The sequence below is a fragment of the Phoxinus phoxinus genome (assembly GCF_949152265.1).
Source record: "Phoxinus phoxinus genome assembly, chromosome: 2".
Taxonomy (NCBI): Eukaryota; Metazoa; Chordata; class Actinopteri; order Cypriniformes; family Leuciscidae; genus Phoxinus; species Phoxinus phoxinus.
This window is the reverse complement of record NC_136877.1, coordinates 19165134-19193129: the sequence shown is the minus strand read 5'-3', so window position 1 is coordinate 19193129 and position 27996 is coordinate 19165134. Positions and strand designations below refer to the sequence as shown.

The 27996-nt window shown below is 36.8% G+C and overlaps 2 protein-coding genes across 4 annotated transcripts; one reads left to right on the top strand and one right to left on the bottom strand.

Annotated features, from left to right (window-relative positions):
* Positions 1-387: 387 nt before the first annotated feature.
* On the top strand, positions 388-27504 carry sh3tc1 (SH3 domain and tetratricopeptide repeats 1; the record flags this gene model as incomplete). 2 transcript variants are annotated; one of them, XM_079587100.1, is made up of 18 exons in its annotated part: positions 388-532; positions 1231-1296; positions 3438-3568; positions 3653-3758; positions 4092-4232; positions 4371-4569; positions 4664-4740; positions 5690-5885; positions 6471-6601; positions 15747-15779; positions 16193-17100; positions 18633-19392; positions 20992-21172; positions 22308-22458; positions 23161-23283; positions 23472-23622; positions 24758-24954; positions 26142-27504. In XM_079587100.1, 18 exons carry the CDS (start codon positions 388-390, stop codon positions 26406-26408), a joined length of 3963 nt encoding a protein of 1320 aa, XP_079443226.1. In that variant the 3' UTR covers positions 26409-27504. The 2 variants fall into 2 exon arrangements, with proteins under 2 accessions (XP_079443226.1, XP_079443227.1); XM_079587101.1 differs by lacking the exon at positions 26142-27504 and having other exon boundaries at positions 23472-23612; positions 24758-24899.
* On the bottom strand, positions 6413-15816 carry LOC306985175 (gametocyte-specific factor 1). Of its 2 annotated transcripts, none has more exons than XM_079587121.1 (7): positions 15580-15727; positions 15276-15381; positions 10248-10345; positions 9663-9789; positions 9457-9540; positions 9122-9191; positions 6413-7099 (listed from the first exon to the last, which is right to left on the bottom strand). In XM_079587121.1, exons 2-7 carry the CDS (start codon positions 15349-15351, stop codon positions 7012-7014), a joined length of 543 nt encoding a protein of 180 aa, XP_079443247.1. In that variant the 5' UTR covers positions 15352-15381; positions 15580-15727; the 3' UTR covers positions 6413-7011. The 2 variants fall into 2 exon arrangements, with proteins under 2 accessions (XP_079443247.1, XP_079443248.1); XM_079587122.1 differs by having other exon boundaries at positions 6467-7099; positions 9457-9537; positions 15580-15816.
* Positions 27505-27996: the final 492 nt, after the last annotated feature.

Here is a 27996-nt window from a genome sequence, read left to right as displayed (position 1 = left end):
ACACACGTTTACACTCATACAGACCCCCAGCAATACATTGCTTCTTTAAACTTATTGTTTACTCAGCATGTGATTATTAACTTTTGCTAAAACGTGTCAAGGTCACATTTATTTTGAAAAACTTGCCAAAATCACATAACACACCTCCGACAGGCGTGAGATGGACCTGTTGCCTCTGTTTTCAAGACGTTTTTCAGGAGGTTCACTGTCTAAGAACCAGTCACCATTAAGAAGGACAACAGGAGTCACTCACAGCAGTCTTGTAATGATGTAACACGGTCTTAAAATCAGTTCTGCCACCTGTGCGCTTTTATATGGTGTCAGTGCGTTGAGCGCGTGACCGAGAGCAGAGCGCGCACTCGCGCAGTCATTCGGAACTCTGACGGGATGTCAGCCGCTGCTCGTAGAAACTCGTCCAAAACCGGGAACGACGTAGGGTCCGATCCGGACAGAATTCGGACGATACGTAGAGAGCAGTCGAATGAGTACACACACAATGAACGGGATAGTATTATGGAGTCTTCATTTAAAGGTAGGGGCTTGAGCAGCACAACCGAGAATTAAACGGGGAAAAAAATAATTCTTAACAAATTTACATTCCTATATTACATTCGTATTGTATGTGTTCCTTCTGAAACCGTAACTTGATCCTGATATAATAATAAACTTGGTCACACTGAGACTGATAATGGATTAAAAAAAATAACAACCTCTATTATGGAAATCAAGGCCAATTTAATTGTCTTTTATGACGATTTCTCAATTAAAAATTTTTTATTTATGTAAAAAAAATGTCTCTCTCTCTCTCTCTCTCTCTCTCTCTCTCTCTCTCTCTCTCTCTCTCTCTCTTAAAATGTTTCAAACAACAGCACAAACACAAAATTACCAAATTACTTTATAGATTATGTGATGTTTTGTGGTAATAAAACATCAAATATCATAATTAGTTGTCATGCATGTTTCCATATCCCTAAATAAGCCATGGCTAACATTAGTTATTTATTTATGTCCTTATATAGTCTCATGTATACATAATTAAGTTATAATTAATAGTTTAAGTTTAAATGTAGACTTCACCACAGTATTTCTGAAAGTCGGATGTAGGCCTATATATATATATAAAATTCCTTAACACGCTTATAGTGAATAAGGAACAGAAATGATCCACATCATTGTATCATTCATCCACATCAGGGTCAAGATTAAGCGAGTGTGCACATTTTTTTTCAGATTATAAAACCTCAAGAGGAAGTGTCAAAGGAACTTCAGGAGCTTCTGATGATAATATACCAACAGGTAACTCCAGCTCTCCATATACAAAATGGGGTTCCTTTTTAAAACTAATTTAATACACTATGGCTGATGGGAATAAATCATGTTTATTGTGTAAATGACCTTCATTTACCTAATAATAACACAATAATCTAATATGCGAAGGCAGGTTATTCCTGAGGCGGGGTGCAGAAACTGAAAAGGCACGATCCCCTTTGGACTTTAGACGAGATTTAGGGATCTTTAAAAAACTTAACTATGTGGATAAACTGCAGAGTTGGCAGTAATCTGTCAGTGTACTCTGATACAAGATAAATGTACACGTTAAAATGTCGTCCCAAACCTGTATGACTTACTGGAACACAAAGGAAGATATTATTCTGAAGAGTTGGTACAGACACTGAGGCTGTGTCCGAAATCGCATACTCCCCGAGTAGGTGGTATACTTTTGAATAGGGGGAGACCGGGGAGTGATGTAACACTGTCAGTTTGACAAGTCAGAAAAGAGCTATGGGGATGTCATCAATATCAAACACTCACATCACCTTTATGAGCTCACATTGTTACTGCGCTACATTGTACATTTTGTGACCAAAAAACTGATTTTCAGGAAGAAAGTAAAATTTCTTGTATCAAGATAAAAAAAAAATGTTTGCCTAGCAATCATAGAATTGTAGATACAGTTACCGGTATTTGACTTGCATAGTTTTTCTAGTTTAATTTGATGCTTTGCACTCATGCTAACTTCAAACCCACATGCTAAAAAAGTTAGCTAAGTTATGGCTTTTAGGGGATTCCAGTTATAAATCACATCCCCTGGTAAAACAAAATCAAATGAGTTTTATGTTGCGCACTGAGGGATTTATTAAGTAAATATGTTTCCATCATTTATGTACGTCTTCTTATCGGATCAAAACATTAGCCACCCCAATTGAGCACATACGATCTGATTTGTGCACATTTGTAGAATTTATGCATTTGTATGAATCTCTGCATTTCCATCCAGTACAAACACAAACTGCAATTGTTTATATGCTAAATTTAAAGTCCTTAAAGAAGTACAAGACAATGTTTTTTGTTACTTTAAATTGTTCACTTTATTCAAAACTGTTCATTCTTTGTTATCCAATAACATCCTTGCATATATTTACTGTAGATTGTGTGGATCTTATTTCAGCAAATCAGTTCTCATTGTAACCTGTGATTGTGTTGTACATGTCCAAGTGTAATATGCTGACAAATGTGGCTACCATGTATCATATTTTGAGAGATTTGCACTAACAACCACTAAGTTATCGATGCTCAAACAAAAGGTGTTACTTCCCCTATAATTTGCGACCACTAAAAAGTATGTTTATGTTTATTATGAATGTGAGTTTTGTTAATGTAATACAACTGCATTTGCCATGTTGTCATTGTCATGTGATCAGAGTCGGTTGCGTGGCTTCACTGCCATTCCCAGATTCTCTCCCCGTGGCCTCATGGGATGGCAAACTGTCCATCGGATGCACACTTAGGAGTCTCGTTAGAAGTAGCAAGTCATCTGCCATCTTTTCGCCTATACTGTTTTGGAAACGCTGTTAATTCGGATAAACTCTTTCACATACTGTTATTCGCCTGCTAGTAGGGAAATATGCGATTTCGCATGCAGCCTGAGACATTCCTCAAAATAACTTTATGTTTCACAGAAGGGTAAATGATGACAGAATTTGAATTGTTTGGTGATCTATCCATTTAATGGACCTCTGACCTGCTCTGGTGACACTCCTAAAAAAAAAGTAACTTTTAGAGATCATACCTTGGACTTTAAAAAGCCCATTGACTGTCACTTATTAACCCTCTCTGTTAAACACAGCAGTGAAACATCACATGACTATGGTACAATTCTAAATCAAAACTGTAGATTGAACCATGAATATTGCTCTAGAAATGAATGTTTTTTTTATTATAACTGACTATAGACGAACTAAACCTGGAATTTACAGCAGTGTAAAGGCCAGCTTGGTTTATGCCACCTTATATTAACTGACTATCCTCCTCACATCAGCAGCTAAATCATTTTTCCATACACATTTACTAGAGCTGACTGAAATGTTTTCCATGTGGAGGCTGATCTGTTAGTGTTGGATGCAGTGGTATAATGTTGCGTATGTTTCCTGTTGCAGTGTTGGCTATGCAGCTGGCTTTGGTGGAGGGGCCAGATGGACTTCCTGCCGATGAGGGCACACAGGAAGTGCTCTGCAGGAAGCTGTGTGTGCTGGAAGCTGACCTCTCAGGGGTCATGACCTTAATCTCTGTATGGGCATCCCTATTTGGAAGACATCAAATATTCAACACCTTAAATAGTTAGATTTAACATACGGGTCTCCCTGTCTTGCAGGAACTGTCCGCTCACTTTGTATCCATCAACAGTGGGGAAAGGACTATATTTATCACGTTTAAAACCCTTGAAGAAATATGGAAGTTCAGCACATACCACAGAATGGGTCTGTTCTTATTTCAGTGTCTCGGATATACTGTTGTATCATACTGGTTTGATTAATAATGGCAGTTATTGTCCATTCAAAGTCTCTTATGCTTACCAAGGCTACATTTATTTGATCAAAAATACATTAAAAACTTAATATTTTGAACTATTATTTCAAAATCTATTTTAATATGTAATTTATTCCTGTGATACTCCATTACTCCAGTCTTCAGTCTCACACGATACTTTAGAAATCATTCAAAAAAATATTGATGACTCCAAACAATTGACCAGTAGTGTCTATAAGCTAAATATCTCATATGACATATACCAAATTTGTAATTTCCACCAGGCTTCTTGGGTCAGTGTATGGAAAATCTTCTCATGGACCAGGAGTTCTGGTTAATCTCCCTTGATCAGCATTCAGGAATTGAGATCTCAATTAAAGAGGAGACACTAAATCTGATGTATAAAGGCTTTCTAATGCAAGAAGGTAATACATATTGCTTGAACATGCTTAATATGAATGCGATTAAAGCTATAGTATTTGATTACAGAAATGGATTGGCACACGGATGTATGAGTGAATTTCACTGTTATTTATAATAAAACTGTATTGTTTACTTTTGAGGGTCTTTCTTTGGATGCTGCACAGCGAATCAGATGTTTGATAGCTCTACGTCAGGTAGCGACCTTTATTTGGAGAAGGGGGATATCGCCCTGTTTGAGCCTCCATTCCTAGGGTCAGGCTGGACAGTGCTTTCACTGGCAGATGGGTCTAGAGGAACCAAGCCGAAACCAGCTCTGGAGCCAGTCATACCCTTTCATGAGTACGTGTCATCTTCTGAATTTCACTTGAACTTATTGTCAAAAATCAACAGAGCACCCAGAGCTAAGAACGATGAATTGTCTTTACTTCCCAAGGTGGTTTCTAAAGTCCTGCCCAGAGACTGTATTAGTGGGTGGTGGAAAGGACACTAGTGACCTTCCGTTACAGATTGGTGAGAAAACGTTTAAATAATTGTATTTTGTATACATTACCGTTCAAAATATTGGGGTCGGTATGCTTTTGAAAGAAGTCTTTTATGCGCATAAAGGTGCTTTTATTTGATTATAAATACAGTAAAACACTTATATTGTGAAATAATGTGGACTTTTTTTTTATTCCAGTGATGGCAAAGCTGAATTTTCAGCATCATTACTCCAGTCTTGTGTCACATGACACTCTAGAAATCAGTCTGATAAGATGATTTGGAGCTTGAGAAACCTTTCTTATTATCAATGTTGAAAACAGTTGTGCTGCGTAATATTTTTGTGGAAACTGTGATATTTTTTTCAAGATTCTTGAATGAAGAGAGTTTAATTTGAGAACAGCCTTCATTTGAGACATTCAATGTAAACGTCTTGACTGCCACTTCTGATCAATTGAATACATCTTTTCAGAATAATAGTATTCATTTATTTTAATTTCGACAACTATCATACTAAATATATAAGATACTAAAGATACTAAAAACTAAATGGCATATGATGTACAAGACAACTGAAAGTATTGAGGTTGGACATAAAATAAACAATATCACAAAATCGCATGGAACATGAAAATGTGACTGATATTTATAACAGCAACCTTATTTCTTAGACATGCACATTATATTTGTCACTTGCAATCCTTGAGGATTAAGAATACCATAATTGTATAAGAATAGAAAGTAGAGCAAGAAATAATAATGATTAGAAAATTATAGAGGATAAAAAAATCTGAAGGCTCTACTCAGATTTATTCATGTAGAAGGTTGATATGTTACCGTATATAACTCAATGGGATTTTTGAGGCTTAAAACTGTAGATATTTTATTTTAGTAATTACATTTTTTTCATAATGCGGCATTGTCATCATCCCAGTCCACTTAACGAACTCTACCACAATTGTAACAATGTCTCTCACAGCAGTAGGGGTCTGCGAGACCACAGAGGAGTACGACGCCGACGGGCCAGATGAACTGAGTTTCCAGGCTGGTGAACGCATCATCATCCTGGGCCTGCTGGTGGCCTGTTTTGAATGGTTTATGGGAAAATCGGAGAAAACTGGGGATATTGGACTCGTTAAAACCAACCTGGTCAAAGCAACCGGTTCATTTTGTGAGTAAGTGCTTGTGTGATTTTTAAGAAGTTTGTTTTCTGTCTGACTTTGGTAACACTTTATTTATCAACTACAATGTCAACTGACTCTCATTAAAGCTGCATTACAGGTGAAACTCGAACAATTAGAATATTGTGCAAAAGTTCATTAATTTCAGTAATTCAACTTATAAGGTGAAATGAATATATTATATAGACTCATTCCATGCAAAGTGAGATTTCAAGCCTTTTTTGTTATAATTTTGATGATTATGGCTTACAGCTTATGAAAACCTTTTCACAATATTCTAATTTCTTATAAGTTGAATTACTGAAATGAATGAACTTTTTCACGATATTCTAATTTTTAGTATATATGCTAACAATTTATTGTGATGCTCCCCCAACAAACATTCTACTGACTAAGTTACTTTGCAACTATATGTCAACTTATTCTACTAACCCAAACCCTAACACTTAACAGTCTCCTAATACTCTAATGAGAGTTAGTTGACATGAAGTTGCAGTTACTTAGTAGAATGTTTAAAATGTAACAGTTCAACTGTTCAACAGTTCAACAAGATAACTTCATCTTGTGCTTACATTATAGATCATCTGGCATATTCTTGAAAGACGAGGACAGACAAATTATGACCTTGGATCAGGACAAAATTAAAGAGGAGACTATTTCTTTATTGAAGAAAATATGCCAGAGTGATGTTGGCACAAACTACAAACTTGGTAAGGCTCACAGGTTTTTGAATCTTAACATTTATAAATTCAGTTTTATTTGCTTTTACCACAGTATCTGCTCTCTGATAAGCATTTGCCAAGGACAAAAAGGATGGCATTCCTAAGAGACCACAGAGGTAGAATTACAGGCACAAAGCAACTATGACAACACAAAACACGTCTAACTAAAGTCTTGTAAATATCCTGGTCGTAAGCGTTTCTTTTGTGTGGTGTAAACAGAACCTAAACCACCACTATTGTTCCACCTTTGGGAAACTGAACTAAAGATTAGGAAACTAATTTATCACTGCAAGAACTAGTGACCTATACAATAAAATGCCAAAGCAAGCAACCAAAACTATCAGTATACATTGTAAATTAAAAATAGTAGTCTTGACATGGTGGATGTATTAAAAAGCTCAAAAATCACTGGAGCTGCTCGTCCAGGGAAGAATTCGTGGCGCCCTGAGACCAGACATCGCATTTCTGGAAATGCAGTTGTTCTCCCTAATATAAAGAGAGATGAGCAGGTCATGATTCTGTTGTTTTGCTGTAATATTCAGCCAATCTGATCAAAATGATGGTCAATTACCAACTACATTAACCAGAAGTCTTAATGCTATTGTATATTACAGTGGTTCCCAACCCTGGTCCTGGAGTAACCCCCAACACTGCACATTTTTAATGTCTCTCTTATCTACAGTAACACACTCTTTTATCTGACCAGAGTTAGGAACCTCTGGCATATGATTCAAGCTGCTCACTGGAGGTCGCATTTGTCGGCCACATACTGTATGTCATTGAAGCTGCCTCATTTCAGTGAAGAAACCATTACATACAAAGTCATTAAGAAATTACAACTCTTTATGCTTCACAAGGAACAACAGTCCTACGACAAATGCGACCTCCGGAGGACGCAGCCTTCAAAATGAGACACAGCCTCAGTAATGTTGTTAGCTGTACATCAGGGGTTCTTATCTCTGGGCCTCGAGTTTCACTTTCCTGCAGAGTTTTGCTCCAACACTCCAAACACACCAAACACACCTGATAAAGCTAATCAAGAGCCTTGTCCGAAATCGCCCCCTATACCCTTAAATAGGGCACTATTTGAGGGGACAGCCATTTAGTGATGTCCGAAGCCATAGTGGATGTTATCAAGTGCACTCATTCAATCCCCCAATGCACTGCAATAACGAGTGTACAACCGATGTATGCTCAACGGCTAGAGAATACCCATAATGCACTGTGATGGTCAGGCCAAATTAATTATCATGTCTCGAGGATGGATGTTCATCCATCCATTTTCCAAACCGCTGGTCTAATGTGGCTATAGCGTAATATTATACAGGTATACATTCCTTTTTAATTGATTATTAAATTGTTTAGTTAAGGTTTATTCATGCTAGTTTCCATGACAGATCTTACTACTGGAGCTGCTAGTTTGCGAAGTTTGAAATAATTATTAAACAGCAAGCACAAACTATGCAAAAGTAGGCATGTGACGGTATACAATTTTCATGTTGCGATAATTGCTGAAGCTTTTATCATGGTATACGGTATTATCACAATATTGAAATAAGTGTTGTCATACTTTAACTAGGTTTAATAACTTTTTCTTTCTTAGAACAAAAAGAACTCTGAACATTTAAATACAATAAAGCAATACACAAAAAATAATAACGCAAACAAATATTTTGAACAGATTAAAGTCTCAAGTTAGTTAATGCATTAACTAACATTAACAATGAGCAATAGCTAAATTTGTTACAGAAGATATTATTCTTTAGTTAATAAAAATAAAAACATTGTTAGTTCAGACATGTTACAGTAGCTCGTTTTAATAATGTGTTATTATATGTTGAAATTAAGATTAATAAATGCTTTAGAAGTATTTTTCATTGTCCGTTTATGCTAACTAATTAATTAAATGATGCTAACTAATGGAGCCTTATTGTAAAGTGTTACCGAAGAATAATAAAGAATCAGAACATTTTCGATCAATATCTAGGGCATGTTGTAGCCTAAATAAAGATTAAAATGTTGAAAATAAATAGCCTATTAAGTCTAAGTATTTGGTGCTGCGATGAACACCATTGCGAATACAAAAATCTGAATGGCTGTTCGAAACATTGCTTCTCATCCATGTTGGGCTTTTTTGCACACATGCCTCTTAGATGGAGGATACAGCTGTGTGGTGCATTTTACCCAGTTGATGGGAAAAGTATTCTTAAAATGCAGTAATTCGTAATAAATAATTATTCACGGTATTTTGAAGTGCCCACAATAACATTATCGTACATGTTCATTATCGTGATGTGTGTCTATGCAAAAGCAGCAGCCCTTCTTCATTTTCAATCACTCCAAGTAAACTATATTAGTGTACTAGCCTAATGCAAGGAGAATTCGCACAACCCTGGTCTTCAGGATTACTGAAAACAGGCATATTTACATACAGTTATAGGTGACTTTGATCAAGGTTGGAGCTAAACTTTGCAGATAATGATTTGAGAACCCCTGCTCTACACTGACCTGTCATGAGGAAGCGATTTGGACACATCCCTGACAAAAGATGGCGCTGCGGTTGCATGCTTGTCCACTTCTGTAAGACGCATACATGATCAGATGTTAAAGTTTGTAATTACATCATACAAACAAATTGTTGCACATTTTGTACCATCAAAAATATTAGCGAAGTTGTTTTGATTAAAGATTACGAGGGCATGTGAATTAAAAAAAAATAAAGACGTGCACGGATAAATCAATTATAATAAATACGGCAATAGTCCATAAAAAAAAGGGAAAAAAAGTAGTGTGAATTTTGATTTCATGGTGACTTTAACTCAGGATATGGGTCAGAGTCTTACCTTCATCCCAGTCTTCATCACACGCGGGTGCAGTCCAGGTGCTCACTGGGATTTGAAACTTGCTATCAGTCTTCTCACTGGCTACTTTTAACATTGCAAAGGAGACTGAGATCAGTTCAGTGTACAACTGAATGTCAGATTCATTATGCATGGGGTGTGTCTGCAGGAGTCCAATATTGAAGCTGAAATGGTAAAACAGATCTTACCGTAGGTCTCCATAACAGAGCATCGGTCCACACAGGTTAAGATGTGATGGGACAGCTCATCTTTTCTCATCAAGTGGCGTGCATTGAATGGACATGTCCATAATTCACTGATCAATTCAGGGTGATTCTACAAATAATATTAAGATCACAGACATCTATCAGACACTCAATTCAATATGATTTTCTTCCATAAATCATGGGGTCATTTTCATTTTTGGGTGAACTATCCCTTCAAAGTCATCTTGTGATGCCCTTGGACATTTGCTAGTTGAGTTAGCGGTGTTAAACAGATGCAAGAAATAAAAAAATAACAGGTTAGTTTATTATGCTACATTGACACACCATCGTTGTTAGATTTGAAATGTTTTTTTATTAATTAATTAAATTAACTTAAATTTTTTACCCATGTTAAAAATTATATAAGAAAAAGTATACGGATTACAAAAATACACAGCAAACTTACGCCTAAAATGGTCTAATGATACCTTATTCGTATTGCTGAACATTGTGGAGATGCATTTAAGAGTTTGGCTGTACTGTAACTTTATGATTGTGGAGTTTTTTTGCACACACACACACACACACCTTCCTGCATTTGATGAGGTGGTAGGGGAACCGGCAGGCCCGGATCAGATGATGTGGGTCATAGGGGCACAACAGCAGTTTGTCAGGGTTACAGAAATCTATGAAACAGGTAAAAATTAAGGCAATTGTATGGAAGTAAAATAATGCCAAATGTTTTTGAAACAAAAAGCCTGTTGAATTGCACTACTTGAAAAAAATATGCATTGCATTAACCATGCTTGCATTTTAATGCATTGTATTTTAGGACTTGCATTTTTTTATTGCCTCAAATTCAACATGGTTGAATATTTAAGCTGTGAATATTTCAATTCAAAACATTTCAAACACATTTTCATTATTAAAAATTCAATAATCCATATTCACCTTTCATATTTCAATTCCAAAATATTCAAACGGTTTAAAAATACAACCTTTAATATTCAACAGGGAATTTTCAGTCCATTTTATTTCGCTTTAAAAATTCGCTTCCTCAAATTCAGTGGTTCAAATTCGACAGTAAATTCAACATTGACATCCAGGAACTGCAGGAAAAGCAGTAGACTACCGAGCATAATCTCCACCTGCTGTTATTCGGCCTCACCAGCAGGGGGCGCAAGCGCGTGTTGTTGACGAAGAGGAGAGCAACAGTTCATTCATAAAAACCCGTTAATAGAAATGTAAGTGTATTTGTGATTATTACGAGAGCTGTTTTTACAGCTGAGATTATAATGTTATTCCCCCGATGCTGATGTACAGATCAAATGTTACATTTGAAGTAGACATATATTTCTCTTGGTTGTTTAGTTGCCTTAACATTATATCACTGCGATGCGCTGCAGTAGCCTAGTGTTTCCCTCAATACTTCAGGGTTGCTGGACATATAAAACGCTTAACGTATAGCTTAATGGACTAATAGTGATATAAAAGAGCAAACTCGCACTTTATTGAGAAGGCTGTATAGGTACTATATGGCTACGGGCAGCAGACTAAAGATGAAATTAACCCGCAAGGTATCACGCCAATTTTCCCTGTGATATGGCATAAAGTTGGCTTGACATTAGACCATTTTTTTACAGTCTATGCATTAGACATTCGCACATTTAGGGACCGTCTCTAAAGTTACACACGACATTGGTACACACGTTTCTAACTTCAATAGCATTGGGAGAGAATGACTTACAGAAAACTGGTACGTCAGGCATGATACACATGCATACCTTTTATATTTTTGATAAGTTGAAGTTTGCTATTGAAGTTAGAAACGTGTGTAATGATGAATGTAATTTTAGAGACGGTCCCTAAATGTGCGAAAGTCCAATGTCAAGCCAACTTTATGCATAATGCGGGTGGGATATGTCCCACCACTTTCTGCCAGGTATATTGTCCCCACCTCGCAGCACGGATGTACAAACAGCCGAAATAAAACAACTCCAGTTAACCAGCAGAGCATTCATTTAGTTCGTTTGTTAAACAAGAGGCGATCTAGCGCTGAAATGTGTATGAAATCAAGTGCTCATTGCCACTGCGATCAGTGGTGCTGGTGCGGATAGAGTATGTGGCTCGCGAACACTCTTCACTCAGACGCGCTTCAATCAGTTGCGGAGACTCTCGTTCCGGTGAAATCACAAAACAAACTGCACACAAGTGTCCCAGCTTGATATACAACCACTGATAAACATAATCGGTTTTGATGAGGAAAAAAAACTATACGAGTGCGGATTCGAACCCAGAACTTCTGACCCTCATGGCTAAAGTTCTACCACTCGACCATTAAAGTACATTTGTAAATTAGTCGGATCTATTCATTTCAAAATTCCATAGGAAAATTCTCGGCACTGAAAACATATTAGATCTCATTAAACGACAAATGAAACCCAATGTAGACCTAGGCCACTATATTTTTGATAGCTGGACATCGTAATGTTACTGTACACATCTGATTTATGATTTATTATTGTATTAGCAAAACACACACACAAACAAACTGCGTGAAACTTTGCGCGTTAAATTCATATGATTCTGAGTCCGTCTGCTGCCCGTAACCACATAGTAGTCCTACTTACAGCCTAAAGTGCGAGTTTGGTCTTTTATATCTACTAGTCCACGCTACGTTGAGCGTTTTATATGTCCAGCAACCCTGAAGTATTGAGGGAAACACTAGGCTACTGCAGCACATCGCAGTGATATAATGTTAAGGCAACTAAACAACCAAGAGAAATATATGTCTACTTCAAATGTAACATTTGATCTGTACATCAGCATCGGGGGAATAACATTATAATCTCAGCTGTAAAAACAGCACTCGTAATAATCACAAATACACTTACATTTCTATTAACGGGTTTTTATGAATTAACTGTTGCTCTCCTCTTCGTCAACAACACGCGCTTGCGCCCCCTGCTGGTGAGGCCGAATAACAGCAGGTGGAGATTATGCTCGGTAGTCTACTGCTTTTCCTGCAGTTCCTGGATGTCAATGTTGAATTTACTGTCGAATTTGAACCACTGAATTTGAGGAAGCGAATTTTTAGAGTTGGGGTACTCGAACTCGGACTCGGACTCGAGTCCGGTCTCGAGTCCAATTTTGAATGGACTCGGACTTGTCACGCACTCGAATGAATTTGTACTCGGACTTGACACGGACTCGGGACATTTTAGACTCGGAAAAATGTCCGAGTCCAGTCGAGTCCGGGCACTGGATGACACAAAACGAAATTTTGTGAATTTTTTTTATTTAAAAACGAAACGAAACAACGTTGTTTCAGCGTTGAGCATTGTAGCCAATCACAGTTAAGTGCATAAAATCAGTGGCAAATCAGAGGCGTTTTAGAGTCCGCATGCGAATAATTCGCTCAAAATGTATGTTTAGAATCAGCACGAGCTTTATCCTTTCGCAAATCCCCTCATAAACAACAAAGTCTCTCGAGATCTAGACGCAATATAAATAAGATATTCACTGTGCAGTGCGGACAACTTCAGTCAGTGTTTATGACGAGAGTTTTAGGGAGAGTGCCGAACGCGGTAAGTGATGGCTTAAAGGGAGCGCTGTTGACAATCTAAATAGTTTTGTTTTTCATACTTCTAGAGGAGCAGTGGTTACGTTCACACTGTAAATTATAAAGAGTGATAACTGCATTTAAATGTGGGATTGAATCCACTTAATTTTTGTCCTTTGAGTCATGAAATTGCGATGATTTGACACATAGCAACATAAGAACGTGTTAACCATAGCAACATTTTGGCGTCTAATAATGTTATCATTTTTGTTGCATTTATACTTTAGTCATAAGTTTACATACTCCTTGCAGAATCTCCAAAATGTTATTTTTATATGTTTTTTAATAAGACGGATCATACACATTGTTTCTATACTGCCCTGAAAAATCTTTTTCACATGACAGATGTTTAATAGCCTAAATAAAATACAAACACAAAATAAAGACCAATTACATAGGCTCGATTTTAATATTGTGTCATTACCTGAATGATCCACAACTTTTTTTTCTTTTTCTTTTTTTTTTAATGGTTGAGGAAAAATCATCCAGCTCCTGCACATTCTTTGCTTTTCCAGCATCTTCTGCATATTTGACTCCTTACTAGCAGTGACTATGATTGTAAGATCCATACTTTCACACTGGTGACAACTGAGGGACTCATACACAACTATTACAAACCCTGCAAACATTTAGTGATGCACAAGAAGGAAGCATCCGTTAAGAGTCAAGAGGTGTAAACTTTTGAACTGGATCATTGGTGTAAATTGGTCTTATTTGTTTAAAAATGCATTCATTAATTTAGTCCAACCCTTCAGAGGCTAAATAAGATATTAGCATGTACAACACAATAAGAAAAATTTAAACATCATCATCTTGCTCAAAAGTTTACCCCTGGCTCTTAATGCATCGTGTTGCATTATTAAGCATAACCTTGCAGATTCTAAAAGATGTACAATAGGTAAACGTATGACTGTAACTATACATTGCAATCATTTTGTAAGGTTTAAAATATTAATTTAAGAGCTCAGTGTTGAGACCTTTCGCCGGGATTTGATTGGCAGGTGATCTGACCAATTATAATGCAGATACACGCCATTTTTGTTCGACAAACAAACCAAATCAGTTAGTAGATTAAAGGCAGTGGACTTGAACTTGAAAAATAGTGTGTATTGATTTCTTTTTTAGAAATTTGTGCTATAACTAGAAGAGATTATCAGTTCACGTGCTGCTTGAACTGAGGCCTACACATTAAAGCACCACAAAACAGTATTTATCGTTTGAATTTCATAAAAATTAAAAAAATTGAAAGCTGAGACTTTATTTCAAACCAAAAGTACCCTGCTCTGTCTGTTGGCACATTGTTAGTGTCCTCTTTGCTCCGACCGAGAACATGTGGAGTGAGAGAGGAATGGCTTGTCGGACGTAGCAACAGTAACCAAGAGGGGCGGGTCTTTGTGAAAGGTCAATTTCAAATCATTTAAATCTTTGTGGACTCGGCCGGACTCGACTCGGACTCGGATGTTAAGGACTCGGACTCAAGTCCGACTCGACCCTCTTTGGACTCGGACTTGGACTTGTACTCGGTTGTTAAGGACTTGGACTCGACTCGGACTCGACAAAGGTGGACTCGGACCCAACACGCGAAATAAAATGGACTGAAAATTCCCTGTTGAATATTAAAGGTTGTATTTTTAAACCGTTTGAATATTTTGGAATTGAAATATGAAAGGTGAATATGGATTATTGAATTTTTAATAATGAAAATGTGTTTGAAATGTTTTGAATTGAAATATTCACAGCTTAAATATTCAACCATGTTGAATTTGAGGCAATAAAAAAATGCAAGTCCTAAAATACAATGCATTAAAATGCAAGCATGGTTAATGCAATGCATATTTTTTTCAAGTAGTGCAATTCAACAGGCTTTTTGTTTCAAAAACATTTGGCATTATTTTACTTCCATACAATTGTAAATTAATGCAAACAGAAGTGTGTTCGTGCGCATGTTATTGTCGCTTCATCTGCCGCGTGTCGTGTCTGCCCTGCGGTTTTACCTTGAGGTTCTTCCCATCGTGGAGCTGAAACAATCTTCCCAGACTCGCTGCCTGCCTTCTTGTGTGTCTTCGACATCTGTGCCACACTGTCCAGCTGTTTTTAATGCTAAAACAGAACGACATTATCACTAAAAGCAGACGCATGTTGTCGCGTCCCACGGGGCTCATTGAAACAACACTTTTGTGCCCGTAGTGAGAAAATAATACTTTAGATTTTTCTTTTAAACCTTGTTGGTGGTTCATATTCACATATAAATTACACACAGAATCCACACAGACAGGTTCACTACATATTTGAACTTACAAAGATGTGTCGTTTTCGTCAGCCGTTCTAGAAACTAAGCACCTGAAGTGTTTAACGTTAATTCAGCCACTTGAGGCGCTAAAGAGTAACGAAATGAAGTACCGTGACAGGAAATGTCCATTTCTCTAAATATGTCCTTTAACAAATGTTTGTTTTAAATACCACAGATCTGGCGAAAGAAATTCCAGGACCAGTTCAAAGTAAGCCCATTCATCCATCCATTTTTTAATTAAAGGGATAGTTCATCATTTTTGTCATCATTTATTTACTCATGTTGTTCCAAATCTGTATGAGTTTCTTTCTTCTGTTGAATACAAAATAAGATATTTTGAAGTATTTTGTCAACCATAGTTGACTTCCATATCATTTTTTTTTCCTACTATGGAAGTCAATGGGTGCCGTCAACTCTCTGGTTACCAAAATTCTTTAAAATATCTTCTGTATTCAACAGAAGAAAGAAACTCATACAGGTTTGGAACAACATGATGGTGAGTAAATGATGACATTTTCAGTTTTGGGTGAACTATCCCTTAAATATGGGCTTAATAAAATAATGATCTGTTTGTTTAATTTCATTGAAAAATATATACATTATGTTATTCTTTGTCTTCAGACAAGACTCAAGAAGTGAACAATCTAAAACAGAAAGTCATCCACATTTTGAGTGAGGTCGATGAGACTCAAAGACAGGATGATTCATCAGTCAGCATCAAGCACCAGATAGAGATAGAAACTAATGATACAGAGGAATCCCGGGAAACCCCTCGTTTTTCTGTCCTCTCTGAGCAGGACAGCACCAGTCCAGATGGACCTCATGCTCTCCTCTCATTCTTGAGCAGTCGTGACCACCAGCCTGAGTTCATGCTCCTGTACTGCGCTTACCCAGAATTCCTCATCTCACATTTCGAGGGTCACTCTGATGAGGAGGATATAGTGGCGTATTTAGGCGTAGCCCGAGAATTGGCACGAAAGAAGCACGTCTCGTGGGCGCAGAGCCGAATCTGTTTTCTTCTGGGACAGCTTTGTGCAGGGAGGTCAAAGTTCTCTCAAGCTCGGGTGTATTATGAGGAAGCCTTGAATGTGCCCAGGGATTGTTTCACAGACATGTTTCTGCTTTCCACCATTTACTCCAACCTGGCACTCATCTACCTAACACAGAAGAACCATGACAAATTTTTCACTTTGTCAGAGCGCTTGTCTGCTTTGTTGATGGCTGTCCCTGATTGTTTGTTTGGCTGTGAGGACCCTGAGTTATTAAAGTATGTATTAAAAAAGGCCATCCTGGCCAAGAATCAGCCTGCCGAGGCCCGAGCCTGCTTCATCCTGGCAAAGCTCCACCTGAAGCTTAAAGACAGCATGAGTGCAATCCCATTCATCGAAAGGCTTTTGATCCTTGCTGACGAGGTTCCCGAAGCGTGTGATGAGACAGTGAGCCATGTTTTCCTGGTGTTAGCACGACTCTACAGCGAACAGAGTCTGCCACGTTTGGCTGAAAGCTGCGCACGGCGAGCATCACTTCAGGTCAGTGCTACCTGATAGTGTTTTCAGAGAGAACTCTAAATATTAGGGCTGTAACGATTAATCGCGATTAATCGAAATCCAAAATAAAAGTTTGTTTACTACATAAATGTGTGTGTATTGTGTATAATTATTTTGTATATATAAATACACACACATGCATGTATATATTTAATAAAAATGTGTTATTAATATATAAAATAATTATATTTATATATAATATAAATCATATACAAATATATATGCAGTATATAAATGCAAATATTTCTCAAATATATACATGCATGTGTGTGTATTTATATATACAAAATAATTATACACAATACACACACATATATTATGTAAACACAAACTTTTATTTTGGATTTCGATTAATTGCGATTAATCGTTACAGCCCTACTAAATATTATATATATATATTTAAATTAATGAAATGAAATGTTATAAAAATGTATATATATATATAAATGTGTGTGTGTGTGTGTATATATATATATAAATGTATGTATATATATATGAATTAAATTCAAAGCTAATTAATACAATTAAATAAATGTTTATTCAATTGAAAAATTAATTTAAATAAAAATAAATAAGTAAATAAATCATATTAAAATAAATTAATACATTTGTGCATTTATCCGATCACAGGTCGCAGCCATCGTGTCAGAAAAAAAATATTTATTTTTAAAAATGAATAAAAATCAATGTAAATAAAAATGATTACATTTTATTTCATTAAATTAAATAATTAAACAAATGTTGATTATTACAATTATTTAAGTTTATTTAATAAATTAACATTTAATTTGAAAATGAATAAAAAAAAAAGTAAATAATTAATTAATAATAAAATTAATTGATTTGTGCATTATTCCATTCTCTCTTACAGGTAAAAGGCACTCTTTCACAGTCTAAATTAAAATTGAATAAAAAATAATTTAATATAACTAAAAAAAACAATGTGATACATTTTATTTAATTGAATTAAATAGTTAATTAATTAATACAACAAAAAGTGCATTAAAGGTGCATTAAGCAACTTTTCATGTTAAAAACACCCGTTTTCTAACCCATACATGCTTAAACAATTGCCTGATGGGCTGAATGAGCCCTTCTCTGATCACTGAGATTGTCTCTATAATCCTGTAAAGTAAAATAGATAAGAGGGATTCGGGCCGGAATTTTAGACTGGGCATGACTTCATGCGCGTTCACGGCACGCTCACATAGCTATGTCTGGCAGGTTTGTGTATTCGCCGGCATTCTCCGTAGAAGATGGATTGTAAGAGACCTGCTTGTAGTTCATTTCAAACACCAACGCAAACTCCACGTAAGATAAAAAAAAGAAAACTTTTGTGCACATCTCTGGCTGCAGTTTCGCTTGCCGCTAGAGGTGGCATAGTTCTGCAAAAACTCAGAATCTTGCGCTATGCACCTTTAAATTGGACTAAAATGAATGAATAAAAAATTGAATCAATGAATCAAATTAAAATAAATTGATTTGTGCATTGATTTATGCATTCTCTTTCACAGGTAGGAGCCACCGCTTCACACTGTCTTTGTGGTGTCTCTCTGTTGATGGAAAACGCATCAGAGCTGTATGGAGTGGCCATCCCGACACAAGTGGCTCCATACCTTACCCGTGCCACTGCTTTAGTGTCCCCCGGCCAGGAGCCTGCGCTGGGTCATGTCCACGCTCTGTGCTTGTCATGGCTCTTCCATAGACACAGCTTGCCCGAGAGAGCTGTTCGCTACATGCTAACCGTCCTCGACCACAGCAGCATGTCCAGCGTTGGCCAGTCAGACACTACGGCTGCTCTCATTTGGATGGCGTGGCTGTACATCTGCAACCAGCAACCCGGCACCGCTCTGGAAGTGCTGGATGCTGTCCTGTCGTCACTCCCAGAGCACTGTACGACACAACTGGAAGGTGTGGTTTACAACATGCGGGCCATTTCATACAGACATTCAGCGGACATCCGACAGGCGGCTGAGAGTTACCGGGCTGCAATCGAGATATGCGAGGAGTTTGAGGACAGGCATAACTGGGCCATAGCGTTGGCCAACTGTGGATTCATGTGTTTGCAAATCAAGGCAAAAAGATTGGCAGGAGAATACCTCACTCAGTCCGTGGAGCTGTTCTCTGAGCTTGAGGATGAAGGGCATGAACTCAGTTTTATTTCAGTGCTTCTTGAGTTAGGGAGACACTTTATTTCCCAGGGAAAACATGAGAATGGGAAGATCTACTACGAATGGGCCCTGCTGACCGCCATGTACATCGATCACATGGATAGTAAGTGTTATCATAGCTGTATTAGTGGAAGTGAAACCTTAGAACATCTTGACGTAAGAATTTCTCTTTAGTGAGATATTAGAGTTGGATTTTTGTTTCTGATTGTATTTAAAGTCAACATTAAATCACAACCTACTCTATTTACTTTCTTAAAGCAATAGGCTAGATCACCCAGACATTTTATAATCATTTACACACCCTCATTTCATTTCATTCCAAACCAATCAGAATTTCATTAATCTTAAGATGTTTTTAATGGAACCTAAAAGACTTGAGAAAGTCCATTCCATCTAAACTGTGATGCTTCAAAAAGTTCATAAAGACTTTGTAAATGTAATCCATATGATTCAAATGTATTAATCCAAGTCTTCTGAAAAGACACAATGACTTTATGATGAACAGATGTAATATAAACATTGATCAACGCACATACATAGAGCACATCAAATATGGTCAATTGTACTTGCTTGATGTGCGAGAATAAAGCTTATTGGTTCTTACGGTAGCTCCAAAATGCGTGCGTCCCACACCTCATTGGTTCTTGCACGTCAAGCAAGCACGTTTGAGCTGCTGTTTGCAACATATGATGTGCTTAATGTAGTATGTCCGTTGATCAGTGTTTATACAGTGTGTGAGTAAAAACCTAAATTAAATCTGTTAATCATGTAAAGTTATTGTGTCTCTTGGATTAAAGTCTTGGATTATGTCTGCTTTATTCATATGGATTATATTTTTCATACATTTATTTGACCAACTTTTTGAAAAGTCAAAGTTTTGATGTTATGGACTTACAATGGAGGGACATAAATCTCTCAGGTTTAATTAAAAGTTTCTTTATTTGTTCTGTTTTTAAAGCGACATGTGAAGGCTGAGTATGATAACCAATATTTGAGAATCAAACCCACAACCTTCGGGTTACCAGTCTGACTCTCTAACCATTAGGCTACAACTTGCCCCCATTATGCCATGACTGCCCGTAGATCAATGTAAGTCTTAAGCTATGGTCACACTAGACTTTGACTTAACTGCAAAAATATAGTTCTTTTAATTCAGCCAAGAGTTCCCGCCACGTACCGATATTCTACTGGTCACCCGTCTTAATGTTTTCAAAACTTTTCGCATTAGCTTGCGTTTCCGGTCTGATGCATTCGCATTCGTATGATTGGAAGTCAATGGAACAGAAACTGTAGTGTTACCGCTCCTTTATGGGATTGAAATGACATAAGGGTATAATAGTTGGCAACTTGTTCCGGCTCTCATTTACATTACATTTACACTTAATAATTTAGCAGACACTTCCAAAGCGACTTACAAATGAGGAGAGCAGTAGAAGCAGTTCAACTAACAATAGGACAACAATATGTAAGAGCTATGACTATGTCTAATGGAGTAATTATTCCAGCCCTTCCCCTCCAACCACTTGGCTACACTACATGCCCAATTTTCATGATCCAATCAGTTTCACAAGGATAAAATAAATTCTCTTAAATTTTAGTATTGTACATACTATAGTTTTGGGATGGTCTATTATCAGGTTTGCTGGTCACCAGACTTATACCTTCATGGCTCAAAATGATATTCTTATTTGCTTGACCACAGGCCAGCTGCAAGCCACACGTAACTTGTGTCAGCTGTACGAAGAGGTGTGTCCAGACGAAGCCCAGTGTATCATCTACAACAAGCACCAGCTGGACCTTCTCCGGCGGACAGGAGACAAGAGCTTAGAGGGGGAGATACTGGAGAAGATCAGCCAGCTGTACCTGAACCTGGCCACCGAGAAGTGAGACCTGCCCATGACAACATTTAAGAAAGATTGACAGTAATTGCAATACGATAAAGCAAGGGATAGTTCATGTAAAATGGAAAATTCAGTCATAACTTCATGTCAATCCATTGGCTTTCTTTCTTCTGTGGAACATAAATTAATTGGTTTTAATGTCATCACAATAAAAGTCAATGGTCACCAAAACTGGTTACCAACATTCTTCAAAATATCTTCTTTTGTGTTCTGCAGAAGAAAGAAGAAAGGTTTGGGATGACATGAGGGTGTGTAAATGATGAAATTACATTACAATTAAACTCTCATTTTAATGTTTAAAGGGGTGGTTGAATATGAAACTTTTCTAACTTTAGTTAGAGTGTAATGTTGCTGTTTGAGCATAAACAATATCTGCACAGTTATGATGCTCAAAGTTCAAAGCAAAGGGAGATATTTTCTTATAAAGAAATAGCTTTTTAAGGACTACAACAAACGGCTGGTAGGGACTACACAACATTCCTCCCGGGTTAGTGACATCACCAACCTTAAAATTTACATAAACCCGGCCCCCTGTAACGCTATTTATAGATTACCAAGACAGAATATGCTAATCAATGACTAGAAGATAACTACACATAAGCTACATAAATTCATCAACTAACCATTCAGAAATTTTGTCTACACGTTGTCACCTATTCTCGAGTCTCTCCATCATTCTGACTTCGGTTTGAACATAACAGGCTAAAAGTTTTTGAAATTTTCAGTGCATGTCTGTGTGAGGTAAAAGGACACAAGCTCTTCAAGCTCCGCCCCCTGTGCTGGGAGCAGCAGCTCATTTGCATTTAAAGGGACATACACAAAAACAGTGAGTCTTTGCTCACCCTCAAAAAGTGACAACTTTAACATGCTATATAAAAACATCTGTGGGGTATTTTGAGCTAAAACTTCACACACACACTCTGAGGACATCAGAGACTTATTTTACATCTTGTGAAAAGGGCATTTTTCCACTCCTTAAAGATTTTCAAATATAATAAAGTGGTGGTTTAGCCCCAAGTTCTTTCAGTAATAATGAGTTGCCGGCAGTAAGACATCACATATTATTAAAAAGACTTCAGACAGCCTTGCTAAAATTCTTGGTCATGTCGTCTCACAGATCCAACAGAGCTGCTTTAGATTACACCAAGCAGAGCCTGGGCATCTTCATCGACTTGGGCAGGAAACGTAAGGAGGCTCATGCCTGGCTACAGTCAGGGAAGATTTACCACATCCTCCAACAGACGGAGCTAGTGGACCTCTACGTGCAGGTGACTGACAACTGCCTTCATTCAGCGCTCCTTCCCTGCATTCTTTGGAGTTACTTTGATTTTAACTACTGTATATGTGGGGGCGAACACATATTGATCAAATTTAAATAGGATTAAGTGTATACATCTTTGTATACATCTAATTTGTCTGTATGCATTGACTGACAGTCTTACAAAAAGGTTAAGATATATAATGGTGACAACACAAATTACTACCAAGCGCCCAGAATACACCTCAGAGTGTGCAGACAGAACAGTGTCATTTTAATAGTATTTATGATTGTAGTATTGGTCATATTTTGAACTTTTATATTTTATATTTTCAGTTTTAATTAGTTTTTTTTGTTGTTTGTTTGTTGAATATTTCTATTTAGCGTGAATTTACTTTTATTTCAGTTTTAGATTTAGTCATTTTAATACTTTAACAAACTGAATTGTTTTATGAGACGATGTTTTCTTCAAGTTTGTTTCAACAACATTTATATTTTATTTCGTTTTATGTTAAATATCAACACTGGTGCAGAGCCGTGGCTACTTGAAGAAGCTAAAATATTTTTTTTGTTTAGCATTTTTGGTGTGTGTGTGTGTGTGTGTGTGTGCGCGCAATAGGGACGCAAGCAATTTGACTGCATGCCATCTCAAAGTTCCATTTCCTATGATAATGCTAACTGTAAAATTGCTTGAACTTCCTCAATGTAACAGGTAGCCCAGGACATGGCCTTGAGCACAGGAGACACACTCTTCGCCCTGGAGATGTTGGAGGCAGCAGGGGATGTTTTCTTCAACAGTTCACAGGACAGAGAGAAAGCCATCTGTTTTTACAGGGTAGGTCATGCACACATTGTTGAGGAAGAGGGAGGTCTTTCGCACTGTGTTGTTATTGCACTCTGTGAATGTCAGGTCCCTGTAATTTCCTTTGACTTTATTGCAGTAGTTTTCTTATTAGAACACATTCATCACAATCATAATCCTTCACTGTGTTTGTGCTAAGAATGTGTGTATCTGTTTTTAAGGACCGAGCCCTTCCCATCGCAGTGAAGACGAGCAGTGTGCGCTCTCAGCTTCGGCTGTGTAACAAGCTTTCAGAGCTTCTTCTGCAGCTGGGACAGTGTTCAGAGGCCATTGAGTTCACTCAAACCGCATTAGACATTAGCGTGAGTCTGGGTAGGTGAACACGTCTGCTCTGCACAACCTTTTTTAAATGATCAATACTTTTATAATTGTGGCTTCCTGCCTGTCTGTTTTTGAGAATACAGCACACATGCTACTCATGTTCACAACAGTTAAAGGATAATTCCGGTATTTAACACCTTGAGTCTATATTGTAGTTTGTTTTGGATGAACAAGAGTAGTGGACAACATTTTTTTGACAATGGTTCTTCTCTCGAGTTTTTGACTATAATAGAATTGGCCATGGACCCATTTAACATTGGAGTCAATGGGCATGTCCGAAAATGTCATTAAAACAGCCAATAATGTTCGTTTACAAAACTGTTAAACTCACAGAGTGGTTAGTGGTGTTCGTTGATGATTATAAACAATATATCGTCGCAATATATGATACCAATCCGTTTATTTTGCTATAGTGGAACTATTTTTTCAGACACTTCACAACCGTGTAACTTTCGCTCAATATTTGAATCTGAAGCGTTAGCACACTCCCGACCACTTGATGGCGTTAACTGATGTTTATGTCTCGCGGGACACTCACGGTCACAGTCGAGTTCAACTTTATATTCCACTGGTCAGTGGTCACGTCTTTCAACATTCAATATTCAACCGTTGCTCTGCTCGCTAGCCTTATGAGAAACGGAAGCGAGCAAAAAGACTACATCGACCAAATGTAAACAGCCCCCTTTCCGTTTCCGGTAGCGCATTTATATTAACGAGCACTCAGTCCTTCAACAGAATTTAATGGGATTTTACAAAATGACGAATAAAACACGACAGAAACTGTATTTCGCAACACTTTTTGTTTCTGGAACATCAACTAACACCACTAATCACTCGGTGAGTTGAGTTGCACAGTTTTGAAAACTAATGTTAAAGGTTGTTTTAATGACATTTTCGGACATGCCCATTGACTCCAATGTTAAATGGGTCCATGGCCAATTCTTTTATAGTCAAAAACTCGAAAGAGGAACCATTGTCAAAAAAATGTTGTCCACCACTCTTGTTCATCCAAAACAAACTACAATATAGACTCAAGGTGTTAAACCGGAATTATCCTTTAACAGCCGAAAGCCTTTAGGAGAGACAAATAACAGTCTTTTTCGTTTGTCTGTGTATTTTCTTACAGCTGACCATTTAAATGAACGCGTGGCATTCCATCGCCTTGCCACCTTGTACCATTGCGTGGGTCAGTTTGAAATGGCAGAGCACCACTTTCTGAAAGCCCTGTCCCTGTGTCCCTCACCCCTGCAGTACGACGAGGAAGCCCTGTACTATGTCAGGGTTTACCAAACGCTTGGAGACATCATCTTCTATGACGTAAAGGTAAGCTATGGACATCTGCCATCGGTTCTATAGACAGTTAGTCCCGCTCAAAAACTCACGCCATTTCCTGAAGAACGGCGTAACTCGCCACTTAACTGCAGTTGTACGATACATCGTTGGAGAAGCTAACTAGCTAGTCACGACTGTTTCCTAAAAGCCGTTTGAACCACGTTTGAAACACACCCCTGCTTCAAATAAGCAGTGAAATATTTTGAAACTACAATATATTTACACTTTTCTGGGAAATCAGTGTACTTACGGTAGTTACTTATTTAGTAGCTTACTTAGTTGTCTCTACATATTAAGTTGGAACAGGATATATTATTTAAAACAAATACACATTACTTTTAATTCCAGATTTGCAGTAAATCTGAAATAAACCAGAAGATGGCAGTCTTAGTACATACTGAATAAATTATTTTTTTATTCACATCCACTCAAAGTAGAAAATATAATTGTACTCATATTCAGAATGCAAATATATATTTTAAATATATAAAGCACATCGTATATCCAGGCATCTCATCAGCTAAGGACAAAAAAAGAAGGGAAACCTGTTTTTTTCTCATTCATTATGACAATAATAATAACAACAACAACAATAAATAATAGTAATAATAATTATCATTTTTAGTATTATTATATGAATTATTATTCAAAATAATGTTTTTTATTCTATTATTATTTAAATACAATTAAATAAATCAATAAAGAAATATATTACCCTTGCATTAATATATGTACTGTAAAATAAAATAAAAAACAAGTAATTAATGAACAGTATATTTAAAGAACAACAGTTGAATTAAAAACTACTTAAATAACTAATATTTCTGGATATTTAAATTTCTTTGCTTTCAAACGTTTAAAAATTTTGGTGGAAAGCCTTTTGACGTTTAGGTTTCGCTTTTGTTGACAACCGATTTATAAATGATTCTCATTACAAATTCGGTGAGATGGTTGTCGTAATTTGCGTTTGCAAATGCACATTATAAGCACCCAAAAAAAAACACCAGATCATGAGCTGCTCGCATGTAAGCTTTATTTCAATTCCTCGGATATACACAATTCACATGGGTCGTATTTCAGTGCTTCACATGCTTCAGGAAATATGGAAATCTGAATAAAACACAAAATCAGATCTCTGTATATCAAACTGTAAAACCTTCTCTCCCTCTGAATCCCAGGACCCATTTGACGCCGCCGGCTATTATCACTTGGCCTTGGCTGCTGCTATGGATCTGGGCAACAAGAGATCTCAGCTAGAGCTGTGCACTCGATTGGCCACCATCTACCACAACTTTCTCATGGACCGTGAACTCTCGCTGTTCTTCTACCAGCGAGCGCGAGCTTTCGCTAATGACCTCCACATTCGCCGTATCAACCTGGCTCCAGACTACAGTTTCAGGACCACTGCCCAGTACAAAAACACAATAACTGGGGCAACAAGATAGAACTGGCTTCTGATGGGATATGACACTTCCACTGCATGTTTTGATTTGACCTGTGTGTGAATTTTCTCTGTTTACTTTTATTCGCCCGGATGTTATGTGTATTGGTTGATTTATTTACGGAATGTCTGACTCATATAACATGTTGATTTGTCCAGTAAGTGTTTACTGGAGTGTAAGCAATGCAACCTTCAGGCACTGCTTGCTTTGCATTATTTCTTAAATGTTTTGGGACTAAAAAGACTTTTACGTGGTCTACTTGGCACGAAATCCCATGATGGATAAAGTTTTTTTCTTGTTCTGTATAATGATGATAATCTGAAGATTTTATTGTGCCTGATTTTCCATTCTTTAAAAATGGTATTACCTTTGGTTGACATGTGGAACTGATGTCAGTGAATACATTTTTTACCTCAACAAGGGCTGTTCTGTTTGTACTAAGTGCAGAAAAGAACAGGCGTTGTAGTTTTAAATAAACATGCTGGTGAAATACATGAGTTGGTTCAAACCCTCCCAGTTCAGTGAAAACAAACCCACTGGCATTGTAGGGTCTAGTGCCTTGGCGGCATTCAAATGTAATGTGCCAAAAAGACACCATATTTGCACTGATCATATATAAAATTGGATTTAATACTGAATTTAATGACGTAACAATATGAAGTTGCAAGCTTTCTTTGAATGGCCAAAGCAAACCTTGAGTACAAGTAAGCCCTTTTTTTATCCTAAAAACAAATCTATTGTTCTTTATAATTCTGTTGTTCTTTATGTTAATCTTTATAATAACTTTATAATTAATTCCAGATTAATTAAGAATGACAATCAGGGGACTGGATTTGGCAAGAGTAAGCTAAGATGATGATGTTTTTAATTCATGATCTTTACAGATGTCGGATCTTTACAGTCCTTTGTGGGAATGGGAAAAGACTTACACTTTAAAAAGAGCTACTTATTAAGGGCAAATATATTTTAAAAGAATGTACTTAGTGTGAACTGAATGTAATGTTTTCAGACACTGAATGAATAATAAATAAATTGTTAATGAATTAATAAAATAAAAATGTATTATAATTTACATTTATTTTAAAATGCACACAGTGCTTTTTTGGACAACTTAAGTAAGACTTAAGTAATTTTTTCTTTGTAATTTCATAATTCCTATCAATGTTATGTTTAAATTGTACTGCCAAATGTTCTGACAAGTATTTATGGTAAACTAGAATATGCTTTAATGTCATTTCTATTAAAACGTGTATTTTGTGTATTTCTATTTTGTAATTGCCCATTTGTAATTATTCGTTGCAATTTAGTAGTACATTAAAGATACGTTAACGTTAAAAACCTGCAAGTAATTTTTTTTATTTACTTTTACATTCAAGTGTAGGCTACATTCAATACATTTAAGTGGAGTTCTTTTTCACAAGATGATTCGGACAACTCACTGTCTGATAGAACCGAGACAGCAGAAATGAAAGCTGGAAATATGTTTACGATCGTATGACACTTTTTTTTCCCCACAAACACGTTTAACTTTAAATAAACAGCATTAACCTTTTCGAGAGTAAATACATTTTAGTAGCCTATTGTTTATTGT